Raw genomic sequence first — 20,176 nt, forward strand, 5'->3', positions numbered from 1 at the left:
GGGATCTTCCCGGACCGGGGCACGAACCCGTGTCCCCTGCATCGGCAGGGGACACTGCGCCACCAGGGAAGCCCTGCTGTCTGGTATTTTTTAGGAACAGTTTCTGTTGGTTTAAGTTTTTTTGTTTTTTTTTTTGAAATGGCCATACTTTCCTCTTGCTTTGTATGCCTTGTGATCTTTTGTTGAAAACTGGACATTTGATTCTAATTATGTGGTAACTCTGGAAATCAGATTCTCTTTCTTCCCAGAATTTGATGCTTTCTTATTGTGATTTTTGTTTTTTTTGACTGTTGTAGGCTGTCTCTGTGCTGAAGGTCAACCTGAGGTATAAACTTTAGGTCTCTTCAAGTCTTTTCCTGAGTCTTCCTCTGGGCATGTTAAGTCACTTTCTAATTTTTCCCTGTATATGCAGTAGTTTTTGAATGTACTAGTGTTTAGTGTCTGGCTCCCAAATGGGGGAAAAAGGAAAATGAAGGGGGCATAAAAAGGCACTGGTTCTTTAAGTCCCCCAGAAGTCACTTCAGCTAGAGGGGGAGGGACTTACAACAGTGAGAGGAGGTAACAATTATGGCTGTCTGCCTCTTTGTCTCCACCTATGTGATCAGAAACAGCAATCAGTGATCAGAGCACAGATCTCCAGTGTTTGGAAGATAGGGTTGTTTTTGCCCACTTGGCTCCCACAACCTGTATGTGTGTTGCTCCAGAAACATGTGCACAGTTGGGTGATAACTGCCATGTAACTGAGGGTGGTGGATGGATAGCTGCTGCTATACTAAGAAATGCAATTGACCATAATTAACCACAATTAACCTCCAAAGTCTGCTTCTGGAAGTTGCAAGCTTTCAACAGATTCCAGTATTCCAAAATAGTTACATCAGACAGATTCTGCAAGTGCAATTGTTGTCCAGGTGGGGAGACAGAGTCCTAGTACTTCCTACTCTAGCATCTTCCCAGAATCCTCTTCTGTAAGGTGATTTTTTTAAGACCACAGGAATATCCTGTTTTTGAATAATCTCTTACCCAGTGGTTTTAACATACATTTATGATTCTTGGCTGTATCAATTATTGCACTGCTGTTTGTAAAATGAAATATGTTTCTAATTGCTTCATTCTATGAGGTAATTATTTTGAGATTTTGCTGTCTAAAACTATCTTTATCCTCACAGTTGTTGAAACATTGATTGGATCTAGAATTTTAGGTTCTAAATAATTTTCCTTCAGAATTTTGAAGGCATTGTTTCACTACCTTCAGGCTTCCACAGTTTTTGTTGGTAAGTCTGAAGGGCATTCTGATTCTTGCTCCTTTGTATGTGGCCTTTCTTTCCTCTCTGGAGGCTTATAGGATCTTCTCTTTGTCTTCAGTTTTTTAAATTTCAGTGATGTCCCTTGGTGTCTGTTTTTGTTTGTTGTAGTAGGCCTTTGATGGACCTTCTTAAGCTGACAATTATGCATTTCAGTTTTAGGAAGTTTATTGAATTATTACATCAGTTAAAGGCTTTCCACTATTTTGTTCTGTTCTTGCTTTTGGGAGTGCTTCTTCTTCCTATGTTGGACCTTCTGAATAAGTTCTCTAATACTCTTATCTTTTCTCTCTTATTATTCATCCTTTTCTCTTTTTTTCCCCTCTTTTTCTTGATGAGTCTGACTAAAGGTTTATCAATTTTGTTTATCTTCTCAAAGAACCCGCTTTTAGTTTTATTGATCTTTGCTATTGTTTTGTTTCTATTTCATTTATTTCTACTCTGATCTTTATTATTTCTTTCCTTCTACTAACTTCGGGTTTTGTTTGTTCTTTCTCTAGTTCTTTAGGTGTAAGGTTAGGTTGTTTATTTGAGATTTTTCTTGTTTCTTGAGGTAGGATTGTATTGCTATACTTCCCTCTTAGAACTGCTTTTGCTGCATCCCATAGGTTTTGGAGTGTCATGCTTTCATTGTCATTTGTCTCTAGGTATTTTTTGATTTCCTCTTTGATTTCTTCAGTGATCTCTTGGTTATTTAGTAATGTATTGTTTAGCCTCCATGTGTTTGTGGTTTTTACGTTTTTTTCCCTGTAACTGATTTCTAATCTCATAGCACTGTGGTCAGAAAAAAGGCTTGATATAGTTTCAATTTTCTTAAATTTACCGAGGCTTGATTTGTGACCCAAGATGAGATCTATGTGGAGAACGTTCCGTGTGCACTTGAGAAGAAAGTGTAATCTGCTGTTTTTAGATGGGATGTCCTATAAATATCAATTAAATCTATCTGGTCTATTGTGTCATTTAAAGCTTGTGTTTCCTTATTAATTTTCTGTTCAGATGATCTGTCCATCGGTGTAAGTGAGATGTTAAAGTCCCCCACTATTTTTGTGTTACTGTCGATTTCCTCTTTTATAGTTGTTACCATTTGTCTTATGTATTGAGGTGCTCCTATGTTGGGTGCATATATATTTATAATTGTTATAGCTTCTTCTTGGATTGATCCATTGATCATTATATAGTGTCCTTCCTTGTGTCTTGTAACATTCTTTATTTTAAAATCTATTTTAGCTGATATGAGTATTGCTACTCCAGCTTTCTTTTGATTTCCATTTACATGGAATATCTTTTTCCATCCCCAGACTTTCAGCCTGTATGTGTCCCTAGGTCTGAAGTGGGTCTCTTTTTGTATCCATTCAGCAAGCCTGTGTCTTTTGGTTGGAGCATTTAATCCATTCACATTTAAGGTAATTATTGATGCATATGTTCCTATGACCATTTTCTTGTTTTGGGTTTGTCTTTGTAGGTGCTTTTCTTCTCTTGTGTTTCCCACTTAGAGAAGTTCCTTTAGCATTTGTTGTAGAGCTGGTTTGGTGGTGCTGAATTCTCTTAGCTTTTGCTTGTCTGTAAAGGTTTTGATTTCTCCATCAAATCTGAATGAGATCCTTGCTGGGTAGAGTAATCTTGGTTGTACAGATTTTTTTGCTTGTTTTTCTGGGGTTTTATCTTGTTCCTTCATCTGGTACTTCCTTCATCCTGTTCTTCCCTTTCATCACTTTAAATATATCTTGCCACTCCCTCCTAGCTTGTAGAGTTTCTGCTGAGAAATCAGCTGTTAACCGTATGGGAGTTCCCTTGTATGTTATTTGTCCTTTTTCCCTTGTTGCTTTTAATAATTTTTCTTTGTCTTTAATTTTTGTCAGTTTGATTACCATGTGTCTCGGCGTGTTTCTCCTTCGGTTTATCCTGCCTGGGACTCTCTGCGCTTCCTGGACTTGGGTGGCTGTTTCCTTTCCCATGTTAGGGAAGTTTTCGACTATAATCTCTTCAAATATTTTCTCGGGTCCTTTCTCTCTCTCTTCTCCTTCTGGGACCCCTATAATGCGAATGTTGTTGCGTTTAAAGTTGTCCCAGAGGTCTCTTAGGCTGTCTTCATTTCTTTTTTTTTTTGCGGTACGTGGGCCTCTCGCTGTTGTGGCCACTCCCGTTGTGGAGCACAGGCTCCGGACGCGCAGGCTCAGCGGCCATGGCTCACGGGCCTAGCCGCTCCGTGGCATGTGGGATCTTCCCGGACCGGGGCACGAACCCGTGTCCCCTGCATCGGCAGGCGGACTCTCAACCACTGCGCCAGCAGGGAAGCCCTGTCTTCATTTCTTTTCCTTTTTTTTTTCTTTATTCTGTTCTGTGGCAGTGAATTCCACCATTCTGTCTTCCAGGTCACTTATCCATTCTTCTGCCTCAGTTATTTGTTCCTTCATCTGGTACATAGTCCTCTGCCTTTTCATTTTGTCTGTCTTTCCGTGAATGTGGTTTTTGTTCCACAGGCTGCAGGATTGTAGTTCTTCTTGCTTCTGCTGGTGGATGAGGCTATTTCCATCCTTTTGTCTTTTTATTCTGATTTATGAAAGATTTTTCTTAACTTTATCTTCTAACTCTGTTTTGAGTGTTTTCCTTGCTGTGATTGTTTTTTTAACTTTTGAGAACTCTTTCTTTTCTTTAAATGTTTCTTTTAAAATATCCCATTGTGTTTCATGTAAGTAATATCTTCTCTTAGTTCTCTCAGGATAATGATAGTCTTTCAAAATTAAAATTTTTAATTTTTTTTGAATTTTGAAGTGACGTTAGACTTACAGGAAAGTTGCAAAGAGAGTACATTAAGAATACATAAGTTTCCTGTATACCCTTCACCAGGCTTCCCTTAATTTTAATATCTTATATAGTTGTAGTACTTCTGTCAATACCAAGAAGTTAACATTGGTTCAGTACTATTAATTAAACTATAGAATTTACTCCGGTTTCCCCAGTTTTTTTTTAAACTGATGTGTTTTTGTTGTTGTTGTTGTTGTTGTTGTTCCAGGATCTAATCCAAGAAACTGCATTGCATTTAGTGGTGATGTCTCCTTAGTCTCCCCTGATCTGTGATAGTTTCTTAGTCTTTTTTTTTTTAATGACCTTGACAGTTTTGAAGAGGACTGTTCAAGTATTTTGTAGAATGTCCTTTAACTCAAATTTGTCTGATGTTTTCTCATGATTATACTAGGGTTATGTGTTTGGGGGAAAAATACCACAGAAGTCAGGTTGCCCTCCTCCCCACCCCTCCCCCTAATTAAAAATTTTTTTTTTTTTGCATAATCTCTTCAAGTTGCATTTTTTTCTACAGGTAGTCATTACTTTTTAAAAATTCTTTCATGTTGGAGGTTTTTCTCAGACATCTAGTAATCCTTAATTGACTGCTACAATTTAAGAGAGAGGATTTAAAAACTGATTCAAGATTATGAAAGTATAAATGAGGCTTGTTGACTATTAATTTCATTGTGGGTGATCTGATTGGGCATCTTAATTTGGGATCTCTAATGTTCTACTTGAGGCTTTTTTTCGTTGGTCTGGTTAGATTCTTCAAAGAAGGATCCTTCAGTTTACCTCCTGGAGGGTGAAAATTAGGGAAAGAAGGCTGGAAGGTCTTACTCAATATGTTTACTTAATCTCTCCATTTTCAGTATGATGCCCTCTCCCTTACTATTGCTGGCATCCTTCAGCCTAGAAACCCTCCATTTAACCCTCTCTAGAGTATAAATCTTCAGTCTCTTACCAAGATGGTAGAGCAGCAGGCACCTGGCTTTACAGCTGGGAAGAAAATCTAAGGGTCTGAAGCTTCTGAAATGGAATTTCAGCCAGTCCTCTTTATAGTTCCATCTTTCACTTCCACTTCCTGGACATTTTGGAGATTCTATGATGTAAATTTTATTTATTCTAAGCTTACCACAGATGGCTCATGATTCAGTTTTCTTTGGTTTGTGTAGTCATTTATCACTCTTCCATCTGCCTTCTAAGAAAATTATCTTGCTATTGTCTCCCCTGACTTTTTGGAGGGGAGGTGGGAAGGAGTGTCTTTTTATGGCTTATGGCTTTTAAAAAATTCCTTGACTGTTGTTTTAGTGGGATTTCAGGCAGGAGCAAAAGTGGATATGTGCTCAACCTACCATCCTTATCCAAAAGTTTGGCAAGACTTCATTAAAGATTTCTTGAAAGGTGAGAAGTTTGTACCAGCTTCCTCCTTGATAAATATTCTATATCCCTGGACTGAGAAATGAGGAATAGGACAGATAAGTACACCATGTTATTTTCTCTGACTATTATACCCTAAAGAAATACATTGCTTTTTTTTTTTTTTTTTTTGCCACCCCATGTAGTTCTCTGAGCAGGGATTGAAGATTGAATCCAGGCCCCGGCAGCAGAAGTGTGGCGTTCTAACCACTGGACCACAGGGGAATTCCCTCTACCATCTAGGTCTTTTAAAATATATATATATATATATATATATATATTTATTTATTTATTTATTTATTTATTTATTTATTTTTGGCTGCGCTGGGCCTTAGTTGTGGCAGGCAGGATCTTCATTGTGGCATGTGGGATATTTAGTTGCAGCATGTGGGATCATTTAGTTGCAGCATGTGGACTTCTTAGCTGTGGCATGCAGGCTTCTTAGTTGCGGCATGCATGCAGGATCTAGTTCCCTGACCAGGGATAGAACCCGGGCCCCCTGCATTGGGAGTGCAGAATCTTACCACTGCACCACCAGTGAAGTCCCCATCTAGGTCTTTATTCAGTGGTTTCTTCTACATGGAATGTTCCTTCCTCTCCCTCCTTGCTTTTCTCCCTGGCTCTTCATTGCTAATGCCTTCCCACTCCAAGCAGTCTTCTTTGATCTTTGTCCTCACCATTACCACCTCCAAGTTTGGATAATGTACCCTTCTTTTATGTTTCTACACCTAGCAATTATTATACTACTGTAATTGTTTATTTAAGTGTCCACAGCCACTTAGCCAGGGACCAAATCTTATTTATCTTTGAATATACATTATTTATCTCACAAGTTGGAACACAAGTCCTTGTCATTTTAAAATTCAAAACTTGCAGGAAAATAAAATATGGCTTAAAAAAACTGTATAATTCTCTTATGGATACTGAATTAATACCAAAATCCATTTAAGAGTTCATCAATAAAATGACAAAAATGAAGAGGAAAAGTCAGTGATTCTTTTTGAATAAATTTCAATGAAGTTACTATGGCTTAAAGAGCAAGGATATGTTGTGTTAGGTTGGATACTTTTATCAGTGGCTATGAAGACTAATTGCTGCCTCTTTAATTAGAATTGCTTGGAAAATACCATGTCATTCGAGTTCAAGGAGAACATGTTTACTAAGTTTGGTAAAATCTGTTGTATTTTATTTAGAGAAATATCTAAATAAATAAGTGCATTATCTATAATTAGCTTTACCTCATTTTTCAGGAACATGGAAAGCCTTCTGCAGATATTTTCAAGAGTCCCCAAATAAAAGTTCAAGAACATATACAGTTGATCTTTGAATAACAGGGGTTTGAACTGCATGGGTCCACTTACATGTGGATATTTTTTTCAGTAGTAAATACTGCAATTACTACAAGAACCAAGGTTGGTCACATCTGTGGATGCTGAATCTTGGATTTGAAGGAGCTGCGTATACGGAGTGCCCACTCTAAGTTATACACGGCTTTTTGACTGTGTGAAGGGTCAGCACCCCTAACCACTGCTGTTGTTCAAGGGTCAATTATATGTATTTTTAAATAAAATAAAATTTGACATTGGCAACATTTGGTATAATGAAGGAAATGTTTATTTGGCTAAGCAGAATATCCTACAACAGGATCTGTGGAAAGGCCTTCTTTTGGAGGTGATAAGACAGCAGCTATATGAGCCTTCCCCAGGGGTCAATTCCATTATTTGTCCACTTAGAGGAAAAGTCTTAGCCTAATTCATGACAAGGCTTTAGGGATACCAAACTCGTATGCAAGCAAAGTTTTTGTGAGGGTACATTTTTGTCAGGAAAGGGTCTATAGCTTTTATTAGATTTCTAGTAGTGTCTTGACCTAAGAAAATTTAAGAGCCATTGGTTTAGGTACTTAACTCACTGTGCTTGCTTGAGGGCATAAAGTGGAGGGGGCAGAAGAGTGAGGATTAATTGTGGCTTTAAGACTTAACTTTTGGGGACTTCCCTGGCAGTCCAGTGGTTAAGACTCTGAGCTCCCAATGCAGGCGGACATGGGTTCAATCTCTGGTTGGGGAACTAAGATCCTGCATGCTGCATGGAGCAACCAAAAAAACCCCAAATACACACAGACAGACACACAGACACACACACACACACACACACGACAAGTTTTTGGTATATGTATAACTGATTCACTTTGCTGTACACCTGAAGCTAGCACAACATTGTAAATCAACTATACTCCAATAAAAATTTTTTTAAAATACTTAACTTTTTGGACACAACTCATAGTAAGATGACATTAATGTCATGACATATATATATAACTGATACAAAATTTTACAAAACAGTATTTATCCTTATGAAGTATGGTGAACTCTTAACATTTTCTATTCTATTGAATATTTAATTTTTAAAATGTTGGTTGTAACCCACTAACTTAATTTCTTAGTATTCTGATTATTGGTAACCCATAGTTTGAAAAACACTGGTTTAGTGCTTGTAAAACCCTTTCCTGTACTCTCAGACCTCACAGCAGTCCCATGAGGTACATATGACCTCTTTTTATTTTTACAGATGAGGTGACTCAGAGATGGTAAGTGACTTGTTCAAGTTTGCACTGCCAGTAACGTGGCAGAGTCAAGAGTGTGATCTTGGCCCTAGGTTTTGACTCCAGCTCCCCTGGCACCTTTTGTTACATCCCATCCAAACTACATACTTTTCCCTTCCTCTTCTCACTCCCTTCTCTACCACAATTGTAGGGAATAGTATTAGCTCAGACTACACAGTTGGGTACATCCTAATTTGCCAGTTGGCATACCTGCACTGTCCCCAGTCCTGTTGCTTGTCATTTGGGGTCCTCTCTTAGAATTTCTGGATTTCCCTATCAGTGTAAAGAAGATCTTTCCTTCCTTTTTCTTCTCCACCCTAGACCAGTGGTTTTCAAGCCTGGATGTAAAGAGTTTCAATCAATTGTGGAACTTAATATTCAAATATCTGTGTCTCCAGCAGGGATTCTTTTTTTTTTTTTTTTTTTTTTTTGGCTGCATTGGTCCTTCGTTGCTGTGCGCGGGCTTTCTCTAGTTGCGGTGAGTGAGGGCTACTCTTCGTTGCAGTGTGCGGACTTCTCATTGGGGTGGCTTCTCTTGTTGTGGAGCATGGGCTGTAGGCGCGCGGGCTTCAGTAGTTGTGGCATGCGGGCTCAGTAGTTGTGACTCGTTGGCTCTAGAGCGCAAGGCTCAGTAGTTGTGGCACACGGGCTTAGTTGCTCCGCGGCACGTGGGAGCTTCCCGGACCAGGGCTCAAACCCGTGTCGCCTGCATTGGCAGGTGGATTCTTAACCACTGCGCCACCAGGGAAGCCCTCAAGCAGGGATTCTGATTCAGAAGATCTGGAATGGAGTTTAGACATTTTTTTAAAAATAATTTTTTTAATTGAAGTATAGTTGATGTACAGTATTGTATGTTACAGGTGTACAGTATAGTGATTTACAATTTTTAAAGGTTATACTCCATTTATAGTTACTGTAAAATATTGGCTAGGGACTTCCTTGGTGGCGCAGTGGTTAAGAATCTGCCTGCCAATATAGGGGACATGGGTTTGAGCCCTGGTCCGGGAAGATCCCACATGCCGTGGAGCAACTAAGCCCATGTGCCACAACTACTGAGCCTGCGTTCTAGAGCCCGCGAGCCACAACTACTGCAGCCCACATGCCTAGAGCCTGTGCTCTGCAACAGAGAAGCCACCGCAATGAGAAGCCCGCACACCGCAACAAAGAGTAGATCCTGCTCGCCACAACTAGAGAAAGCCCGCGCACAGCAACAAAGACCCAACGCAGCCAAAAAATAAATTAAAAAGTATATGTATTGGCTATATTTCCTGTGTTGTACAATATATCCTTGTAGCTTACTTGATACATAACAGTTTGTACCTCTTAATCCCCTACCCCATTATTGCCCTTCCCCCTTCCCTCTCCCCACTGGTAAGCAGTAGTTTCTTCTTGCTCTCTGTGAGTCTGCTTCTTTTTTGTTATATTCACTAGTTTGTTGTATTTTTTAGATTCCGCATATAAGTGATAGCATACAGTATTTGTCTTTCTCTGTCTGACTTATTTCACTAAGCATAATACCTTCCAAATCCATTCATGTTGTTGCAAATGGTGAAATTTCATTCTGTTTTTAATGGCTGAGTAGTATTCCATTGTATGTATCACCACATCTTTTTTTTTTTTTTTTACTGTAAAATATTGGCTAGGGACTTCCTTGGTGGCGCAGTGGTTAAGAATCTGCCTGCCAATATAGGGGACATGGGTTTGAGCCCTGGTCCGGGAAGATCCCACATGCCGTGGAGCAACTAAGCCCATGTGCCACAACTACTGAGCCTGCGTTCTAGAGCCCGCGAGCCACAACTACTGCAGCCCACATGCCTAGAGCCTGTGCTCTGCAACAGAGAAGCCACCGCAATGAGAAGCCCGCACACCGCAACAAAGAGTAGATCCTGCTCGCCACAACTAGAGAAAGCCCGCGCACAGCAACAAAGACCCAACGCAGCCAAAAAATAAATTAAAAAGTATATGTATTGGCTATATTTCCTGTGTTGTACAATATATCCTTGTAGCTTACTTGATACATAACAGTTTGTACCTCTTAATCCCCTACCCCATTATTGCCCTTCCCCCTTCCCTCTCCCCACTGGTAAGCAGTAGTTTCTTCTTGCTCTCTGTGAGTCTGCTTCTTTTTTGTTATATTCACTAGTTTGTTGTATTTTTTAGATTCCGCATATAAGTGATAGCATACAGTATTTGTCTTTCTCTGTCTGACTTATTTCACTAAGCATAATACCTTCCAAATCCATTCATGTTGTTGCAAATGGTGAAATTTCATTCTGTTTTTAATGGCTGAGTAGTATTCCATTGTATGTATCACCACATCTTTTTTTTTTTTTTTTTTGGCGGTACGCGGGCCTCTCACTGTTGTGGCCTCTCCCGTTGCGGAGCACAGGCTCCGGACACGCAGGCTCAGCGGCCACGGCTCACGGGCCCAGCTGCTCTGCGGCATGGGGGATCTTCCCGGACCGGGGCACGAACCCATGTCCCCTGCATCAGCAGGCAGACTCTCAACCACTGCACCACCAGGGAAGCCCCACCACATCTTCTTTATCCATTCATGTGTTTTTATTTTATTTTTTAAAAAAAATTATTTATTTATTTATTGGCTGTGTTGGGTCTTCGTTTCTGTGCAAGGGCTTTCTCCAGTTGCGGCAAGCGGGACCCACTCTTCATCGTGGTGCGCAGGTCTCTCACTGTCCCAGCCTCTCCTGTTGCAGAGCACAGGCTCCAGATGCGCAGGCTCAGTAGCTGTGGCTCATGGGCTTAGTTGCTCCGCAGCCTGTGGGATCTTCCCAGACCAGGGCTTGAACCCGAGTCCCCTGCATTGGCAGGCAGATTCTTAACCACTGCGCCACCAGGGAAGCCCCATTCACGTGTTTTTAAAAAGCTCCACAGGTAATTGTTATACGTAGTCAAAGTAGAGAAATTCTACCTTGAATACATTATAATTGTTGGGCATAGAAGGAAAACCAGGATTTGGGAAGTAGCTAGAGATTCTTTGGTTCCTTAGAGTTTAGGGACTTAATAATGAGAGACCTGTCCTCTTCTTGGCTCCCAACCTTTGTGGGTGGGTATAAACATTTGGGAACATAATTAGAGCCTGACTGAGTTGTTGAGAATCTAGTGGTTCTCTTCTCCCCACTGCCTACTTTTTGATGAAATATGGGAAATCATAGGGTCGGAATGTGTCCATCAAAGTATACAATTGGAAAAGGCACCTTGTGAAATGGTAAGCTTGGATTATTGTTTAATACTTTTCATGAATAGTAAAGTCTTTGAATGTGTAATGGTTTTGATTTACAGATTTAAACCAATAGTTAAACAACTGAATTTTATACTTCAAGTTAAGTAGTGTATTTGACCACAGAAATGATACTTTGACTAGTTTTGTACTGTGATGAGCAAAACAGGAATTGATAAAATTTGGGTTTCTTAAAAAAAGACATTTCAAATCTCTCTCTTTCTCTCTTTAGTTCTTTTTGGAGGTGGATATCTGCTCAGACAATAAGAATTTTAAGAGGTCAGTTACAAATAATGCTTCTTCATGTTTACAGTGTGATAAAAATTTTATGTTCATGTGCTAAAATATAAAACTGTAGGCTTTTATGTTAAAAGTTGCCTTCCGCCAAAAAATATAAGCAGACTGGATGTGGGAGGTGGGTTACCTGAAGTGGTTGAGACTGACAGTGGTAGTAATCCACCACCTTTTCTCTTCAATTCAGGCCTGGAATCAGTGGAAGTGGGACGGGCTGTGGAGTAGCTTCTAGAGTGTCTGGACAGCTACTCAGTGATTTTCCATACACGACCTCTCTTTTCTGTGGTTTGTAGGCTTGTGCCTGGGAATACCACTCAGTGGAGCTGCTGGTTGGTGGACAGGCTCTTTAGCTGTTGACACTTTGCTGCTTTCAGTCTCTGGAACCTATAGGTTCCTTCATGTTCTTCTTGGCTAGGAAAGAAAAATTTGAAGTTGACCTTATGGAACCTTTCATTTATTCGTTAATCCTTTTTCTTTTCCCGTGGAAGAAAGGAGAATTGCTCCTTTCTCAGTGAGTTATTTTTTTGTGTAGTTATCTAATTTTGCTTAGACTATAAACTAGAATCTGTCCCTGAGTGCCTTATTTCTGTTGTGAAGAAGGCAGCTATTATTTTCTGTTAGTTGAGATGAAATTTGGAAATTTTTTTTTAATCTATTATTTTTAAGCTTGATTATTCACTGCTCTAAAATGAGAAAGAAGTAGCCTTTTCACTGCTGTACTTTTTAGTGTTCTTCAGAGTGGTAAATCTGTTAGAACTTTTCCCTCCCTACCTCCTTCTCTCCCTTTTTTCCTTCCGTCCTTTTTTTCTCTTTTTAATGATTTGTTTTTTTTGAAGTTTCTGGAAATGAGCCTCTTTATAAAATTCGGAGATGTTAAAAAAATTTTTTTTAAAGAAATCTAATATTCCAAGGGAGAAATATATAGTGAATTTATTTATTTATTTTAATTTATTTTTTTGGCCACACTGTGCGGCATGTGGAATCTTAGTTGCCCCACCAGGGATCAAACCGCCGCCCCCCACCCCCCACCACAGTGGAAGCATGGAGTCTTAACCACTGGACCGCCAGGGAAGTCCCCTGTATGATGAATTTAGATGTCAATTTTTTCCTTTCACATGATACTTTTATATTTGATTTTGGTTTTAAAAATGAAAGTTAGCCTAAGGAATCTCCAACTGGCTTTTAGGAAATGTCTATAGGTATTTTTAGCATTCCTGGCAATTTGTTATTACTGTTTCATTCTTCTAGCACAGTGGTTCTCAAATTTCAGGACTTGTTAAAATATAGATTACTGTGCCCCAACCTGTAGGTTCCAGTACAGTTCGCTAGTCTGCAGTAGAGCCCAGGTGATGTGGTTGCTGTGGCTGCTGCTGTGGTCGGGCAACCACACTTTGTGAACCACTGCTCTAGGGTTTACAGATTCTGTTGTGTTTTTGTAAACGAATAAGCTCTGATTCATAAATTACACCGAAATAATGGTGCATGTGTCGTTTTTAACATATTTAGTGATGATTCTTAAATATATTAAAATCTTGATGTTTTATTATCTAATGTCAAAGAACACTACTGTTTACTTTTATACATGAAACTGGTTTACAGCATATACAATTATTAATAATAAGTTTATTATTTATTTATAACCTTCTCTGAGGGCACCTCAATATCAGGACTGGGAATCATTACTCTGAATTAAAATCGTTGGTCAGGCTACAAGCTGTTTAATACTAATTTGATGTGTAGTTTTGACTTTTAAATAGCATTTTTGAAAGACAGAATAAATATTGTTTCATTTAGTTTGGGTTTTTATTGTTGTTGTGAGCTTCAAACTATGTTTTGCTCTTCGTTAATTAGTTTGCTAGAGGTTGGCAACATCTAATCCTGACTAGTAAGGCCCTGTATCTAGAAAACTTGTACTTGAGATAACACCTCCATAATTTTAATTATAGATTTTAAATTTGATAGTAGATTCACTTTCTCCCTATCAATATCAGCAATCAGCACATAAGAGTCCAAAACAGACATTTTGGGGTGAATTTTTTTTTAAGTTTTTAAAAAATAAATAAATAAATAAATTAATTAATTTGGTTACGCCAGGTCTTAGTTGTGGCCCATGGGCTCCTTAGTTGTGGTTCGCCAGCTCCTTAGTTGCAGCACGTGTGCTCCTTAGTTGTGGCATGCAAACTCTTAGTTGCGGCATGTGTGTGGGATCTAGTTCCCTGACCAGGGATCGAACCCATGCCCCCTGCATTGGGAGCACGGAGTCTTAACCACTGTGCCACCAGCAAAATCCCTGGGGTGAATTTTTAACAGATGTGATTTAAGAAAAAACTCATGGGGACAAGTAAAGATTTTTTTTAATTAAAAAATACTCATCTGGAGTTTATTTTAAAGCAAGCTGTGTGTGTGTGTAGTATATGTATATACGCATTTAGTTTGCCTTATATATGTATGTACATAGGTAAATGTACTTCATCTGTGTATATTTATATGTATATACACTTATGTAAAATTCATAGCCTCTCATAGTATAGTGTTTGGAACCAGATGATAGTTATGTAAACACCAAGTTTCAAATGACCACCTCTCTCCCCAAACTCTTACCCTGCATTCTCCCCAATACTAACAACTGAAATCGCAGTATCACAACCAGCAGCTTTCACCTACTACAGAGATTTCTCCACTGATCATTATTATCTCTTGGACTTCACCAAATTGATAGATATTGGGAATAGCTTATAGTTTTTAGAGAGAACGTTCTTTGAGGAAAAGGGAACTGATTTTAATTTTTTAGGCATAGTTCCCATGATCTGGATTTTCTTTTCTTTTAGAAAACAAAGGCATTGAAAAAGTAGTTCTCAAACTCTGCCTTGCTTCCAAGTGCCAGCTGTGGTGTACTAGGTCTAACCTGTGACTTTCCTCAGATACAGGTTATTATCCATAACCTGCTTTTCCCACTTACCCTTCATCTTCTCCATAGCTCTGAGAGATCAATTTGAAGGAATAATGGATGAACCTTCTTCCTTGGCCAAACCTGTGGAGCTCAACCAGCACTCCCGATTCATAATTGGTTCCGTGTCTGAAGATAACTCAGAGGATGAGATTAGCAACCTGGTGAAGCTGGACCTACTGGAGGAGAAGGAGGGCTCTCTGTCACCAGCCTCTGTCTGCTCAGATACTCTCTCTGACTTGGGGATCTCTAGCCTACAGGATGGCTTGGCCTTACACATGAGGTAAGTCAGAGAAGTTTATGTTTTACTTATTTAATCTGTCCTGTTGGTTTCACTGATCTTGTTCTGAAAAGAGCAAGAATAATTTGAGCCAAGATTTTTTCACCTTTTTCTGTATCACTGGACTTTTTGATGAATAAGTGGGAAATGATGTATTTTGCCTGGAGTGCAGGCTTTGAAAGTGTCTTTTCCTAAATATTCCTCTAAACTTTCTCCCGTTCCTCCCACATGCTAGGTCTTTTAGTGAGACCTAGCAAGTAAGAGTGAGGAATTTCAGTCTCCGTACTACTTTGACTAACACTGTTATAACTGTCTGATGATTGATAGAACTTTTGCAGGGGTGGGCAAATTTGTAGTAATCTTTCTTTGAACTGCCTTATCATGTCAGAAAGTTATTTTCTAATTCTGGCAGGGCCAGTCTTTATTCAGGAACAAGGGGTTGTTGTAGAGCTCTCCTTTTTCTCTAGAAACATGATTCTCTACATGTAATTGAGAATGTCAGTAAATAGTAACACTAGATTATTCTTATTTATTGATGTTTGATTGTACAACCAGTGTGTGAACTTTTGGTCATTTGCTTTGCATTTCTTGGATTGAAAAGTCTGAATTAGTGGTTCTTAGTTTTTACTGTACATCAGAATCGCTTAGGGGACCTTAAGAAATGAGCCCCATCCCCAGAAATTCTGATTCAGGTGATACTGGCCTGGCTTGGAGCTGGGACATTTTTTTTTAAAGCTATTTGAGTGATTCTAATATACAGCCAGGGTTGAGATTATCGGTTAGCCTAGATAAACATAAATTAGGGTGACTATTGCTGCTGTTATTATCTTGGTGCTTCTATAATTAATGGATCATAAAATAATTAGCTCCTTTTTATACACTCAAGATATAGATTCTGTAGTAAAATCCTGTACTGGGTCTGGCTGAATGCGACTGTCCTGCCTTATGGTTATCCCTGGGGATTTGGGGTCCTTGCTTCTGAAACATGAAGTAGTGAGTGTCAGAGGTCACCCCTGTTTGGCTACGTGGAGTTAAGCAAGTTAATTATGCTTTACTTTTCCTAGAACTGCAATGAACCAGCGAGATAATTTAGCGTAATGCCTTTTATTTAAATAGATGAGAAAACTGAGGTCTAAAGAGGGAAAATAACTTGCCTAAAGGTAAATAGCTAGAAGACTGGAATTCAAAGTTATATGCCCGAAATCCACTGAAGTAACTTTTCTCCCCTATTTCCCTGACCATACAAGTGTTTTAATTATATAACTAGTGCAGACAAAGTTGGTTTTTAGGAGTTAGTGAATAAAGTATTATATCTAACCTCTGGGCTAAAAAGAGGAATAGAAGTCAGTATTTTGTAGCAGGGAAAAGAGGTCAGGTTTTTATCTTTATGTAAACATTTTTTCTTACTTAATAGTTCACTTAATGGTTGGCCTGAAGGCTAATACTGGGGGCGGTCTCCCTGAGGTCATTTGTAAATGAGTGGGGGTTGTGACTGGTGGGATTACTTGCATTGAGAATGCCGAGGACCAAAGATTCTAAACCTTCCGCAGTGTACTGGATAATCACACACAACGGAGAATTGTTCTCACAATGTCATGGTGCCCCTGTTGAGACGGACTGGGTGAAATCTAAATCCTTAAAGCCACACAGGACTTGAGAAATTTGTCCAATTTGAGGCCAAGTGAAGCAGAGTATCCATTCATTGGATTAGGAAATTGTGAGTTTGGCAATGGTGAGATAAATACCATTATAAGAAATTCAGCTGATGATATTACAAGGCAGTTTATAGTTGCCAAATCATTCCCAAAGTTGATGGCTCTTATTGCAGAGTCTATGGGGTCAGTGGTATGAGCACTTGAGAATTTCTTTGCATGCCCTTCTGTTGCAAAACTCATGCCTGTAACTTGTATAGGAACCACGGATTGAAGTGTGATCAGCAGCCTGGGAAGGAGACACTGCCAGTTTCTACTTGCTTCTCAGATAGCTAATGTTCCAAAATAGAACAAAGGTTCTCCATTGATTCATTTCTTTTTTTTTTTAAACGTCCATCACTTTTTTTTTTGGCTGCATTAGGTCTTCGTTGCTGCGCACGGGCTTTCTCTAGTTGTGGCGAGCAGGAGCTACTCTTTGTTGTGGTGCACGGGCTTCTCATTGTGGTGGCTTCTCTTGCTGTGGAGCATGGGCTCTAGGCCCCCGGGCTTCAGTAGTTGCAGCACACGGGCTCAGTAGTTGCGGCACGCAGCCCTAGAGTGTGCGAGCTTCAGTAGTTGCGGCACGTGGGCTCAGTAGTTGTGGCTCACAGACTCTAGAGTGTAGGCTCAGTAGTTGTGGCACATGGGCTTTGTTGCCTTGCGGCATGTGGGATCTTCCCAGACCTGGGATCGAACCCGTGTCCCCTGCATTGGCAGGTGGATTCTTAACCACTGCACCACCAGGGAAGTCCCCATTGATTCATTTCTTAAGTCACTTGTGAATATGATGTCCTTGGGGGGTAATTTAAATTGTTCCAAATTCATTTTATATATATGAGAAAGGACTGTTCTGACATTTGCCACCAATTAAGTAGGTGACCACAGACAATTCCTGTTACCTCTTTGGACTCATATTCCTCATCTGTGAAAATGATGATATTGATTCAGATACTCCTTTTCGCCCTTTGAACCCAAATTAAATAGAGACTGGCCGAGTTTAGGATTAGCTCCCAGAATGAATAGTCTTAATCCTTCACAGGTGATACAGATTAAAGAGGCAGGTACATTCTCAAAAGATGCTAACTGGAGGTCATCTAAAACCAAGTGAAGTAATTGCCATAGTATAGGATGAGAGTGGGCCCCTCTCTCAAGTTAGGGCTTTGTTTTAGGTGCTAAATGAGAAGTCTAGTGGGTGTGATGGATGAATAGGCAGAAAAAGAAAATAGACTTTTCCAGAGTTGGAGATGACTTGCATCACATGTTTTCTAGAGTGCCAGGGTGAGATTGGATTAATCACTCTCTAAGCTTTATGACCCAGACATTTGAAAATAATACCCTAAGAAAGTAGTTGTAGCTTGGTGGGAATATATAGGCATCATTGTAGATGACTGCTTTGGCTTTTTATTTTTAGAGAAGATCAGCTAAGGTTGTGACTTGTATATCAGCTAGGTTGATACGTTTCTGAACCTTACTATTATTATTATTTTTTTTCAGTTTTCATAAAGGTCTATTTCATTATTGGTGGGTAGCGCATTTAACAATTAAATACATTTAAATAATGTATAAGTGACTGCACGACTGCAGCATTGGTAACTAGATAGATAACCAATTCAACTAGAAACCAGCTAACAAGTAACTCTCTAAATATTTAAAATACAGCTCTTGTTTAGGTCATCCTTTGTTTTGATCACCTTCTTGGGGGGCAGGGAAAGCCGGCTGGTCACACTGGAAATATATAAGGTCAAATCTTCTGATATCCATTCCCAGAGGTTTCCTTCAGCTGGATTAAGCCTCCAACTCCAGGGCAAGCCCAAGCTTGTGGCCTTCAGCATTAATGCTCTTCCCATCTACCAGAGCAGACAGTGTAAGCTTCACACCAGGCCTCCGAGTCTGAGCGTAGCACACACTCCAGTTAAATTACAGTTGTTGACTTTTGCAGAAATGGAAGCAGTGGGATCCAACTGATATTTAGCTGCAGTGCCAAAGCTAGTGCAGTTGGTTCCAAGCAGGGTTTACTGAAGTGTCAAGATCTTCACATACTTTCTGATAAATTGACCCTCCAAATTCTGCCCCATCATTGATGTTAGTGTGTAGTTGGAAGTCCCCAGTCCTGTAGCCCACTGCAAAATTATTCCTTGTCAGCTTTGATTTGGCACTGTCAAAGGTCATCTGGTGCCCAGCAAGCCAGCCCTCATAACCAAAGACCGCTGAACCGTGGATTGCAGGTCCAGCAAAATCAAAGCCAACATCACAACCAAGGTTTATACACCCCCTCTTGTAAGAAGACTTGATTTTACCGCTTTTCTTTCCTGTGTTTGGTGAAAAGGTGGTATCGGATGTCAGTTTCAAACCTTGACAAATCTGGTCTTCAATAGCGATTTCTGTTCCCAGAGTGTTATCAGTGTTCCACTTTTCTGTGAAAGTCAGACCATACTCACACCATTTATATTTGGTCTCCAAGGTCCCAGTAACTTTACCAGTGTCTGTGTTAGATTAACCAGATGTTGAGAATTCCACCCCACTGCATGACTTTGTTTTCACATCTAGTTTCACCAGCCCAAAACCAAATCCTTTGTTGAAAATATCTCTAGCAGCTTTGCCAAGGTCAGCACATGATGGAGGAATACAGACCTTGGGAAAAGGTGATCTGGTGGTATCCTGGGGGTAGGGGGCTGAGGCAGCTCGCTCGGGGTCGGGCTGAAGCCACCAAGGTTGGAGGGCGAAGTTCATTATTAATATTTAATTGAACATTTGAGGAGAAAAACCATTAAAGACTGAATGTAGGCATCTCAATTTTGATACCTAATGTATGATTTGGTGGCATATAATAGAGCCATCTAGTTGTATGGATATTGACATTTTCTCTGCTCCTTGTGGGATGCCGCTTGAGGTCAGATTGTTCTGCATACTTACAGTGCTGTGCAAATCCAGATTACCCCACACTATCACACTATCAAACAAACAAAGATAGCAATCAGTTTTGTCAACTAGTATGCTGATTTCCTGGTTGAAGTCCAGTTGGAGACAGGTTAGCCTCACAGTTGGATCTTTTACCTCTTAAGGTACTGTGATTTCTTTAAATCTTTTTTATACTATAATTCATGTATTTGAAACTCCATCTCAATTTTCTCTTAAACTTCTTAAAAATGTATACTCAAAATATCAAAGGGCCAACATTTTATGCTTAGCAAGCATGTTTGGTTAATGACTTTATTTGAGAACAATCTGTAAATGCTGTTGTGTGTGTGTGTGTGTGTGTATATCAAGCCTAAGATGTCCTGTAGCTGGGGTTTAAGACAGTAGTTGCTGCTGTGGAAGGAGAGAGTCATTCAGTTCACTCAGGAAGGGCTCCTTGAAGGTGAGTTATGTTCCTATCTCCTTTATGGGTCTAGAAAGAAAAGTACTTTACCAATATCTTAGAAAATTTAGAGTTCACATATGAGATTGTCTATAACGTGTTTGACTCTTCAGAATCTAACTAAAGAGTTTTGATACTATTTTCTTTTTTTTTTTTTTTTTTTTTTTGCGGTACGCGGGCCTCCCTCTGCTGCGGCCTCTCCCGTTGAGGAGCACAGGCTCCGGACGCGCAGGCTCAGCGGCCATGGCTCACGGGCCCAGCCGCTCCG

At 39.7% G+C, this 20,176-nt stretch overlaps 1 protein-coding gene and 1 pseudogene across 5 annotated transcripts in view; one reads left to right on the forward strand and one right to left on the reverse strand.

The window, feature by feature from the left end:
* The window catches only part of ACACA (acetyl-CoA carboxylase alpha), a 243,169-nt gene that overhangs the window by 14,610 nt on the left and 208,383 nt on the right, over positions 1-20,176 (forward strand). For 4 of the 5 annotated variants that reach the window (XM_055090971.1, XM_055090973.1, XM_055090970.1 and 1 more), the window contains exons 2-3: positions 11,571-11,617; positions 14,610-14,862. In XM_055090971.1, the coding sequence (XP_054946946.1) occupies positions 14,636-14,862 (227 nt within the window). In that variant the 5' untranslated portion in view covers positions 11,571-11,617; positions 14,610-14,635. The remainder of the gene's footprint in view (positions 1-11,570; positions 11,618-14,609; positions 14,863-20,176) is intronic. The other variant, XM_055090969.1, reaches the window with a different exon arrangement.
* Positions 18,048-19,280, reverse strand: LOC102976933 (voltage-dependent anion-selective channel protein 2-like; annotated as a pseudogene).

The sequence above is a fragment of the Physeter macrocephalus genome, chromosome 14 (assembly GCF_002837175.3).
Source record: "Physeter macrocephalus isolate SW-GA chromosome 14, ASM283717v5, whole genome shotgun sequence".
NCBI lineage: Eukaryota > Metazoa > Chordata > Mammalia > Artiodactyla > Physeteridae > Physeter > Physeter macrocephalus.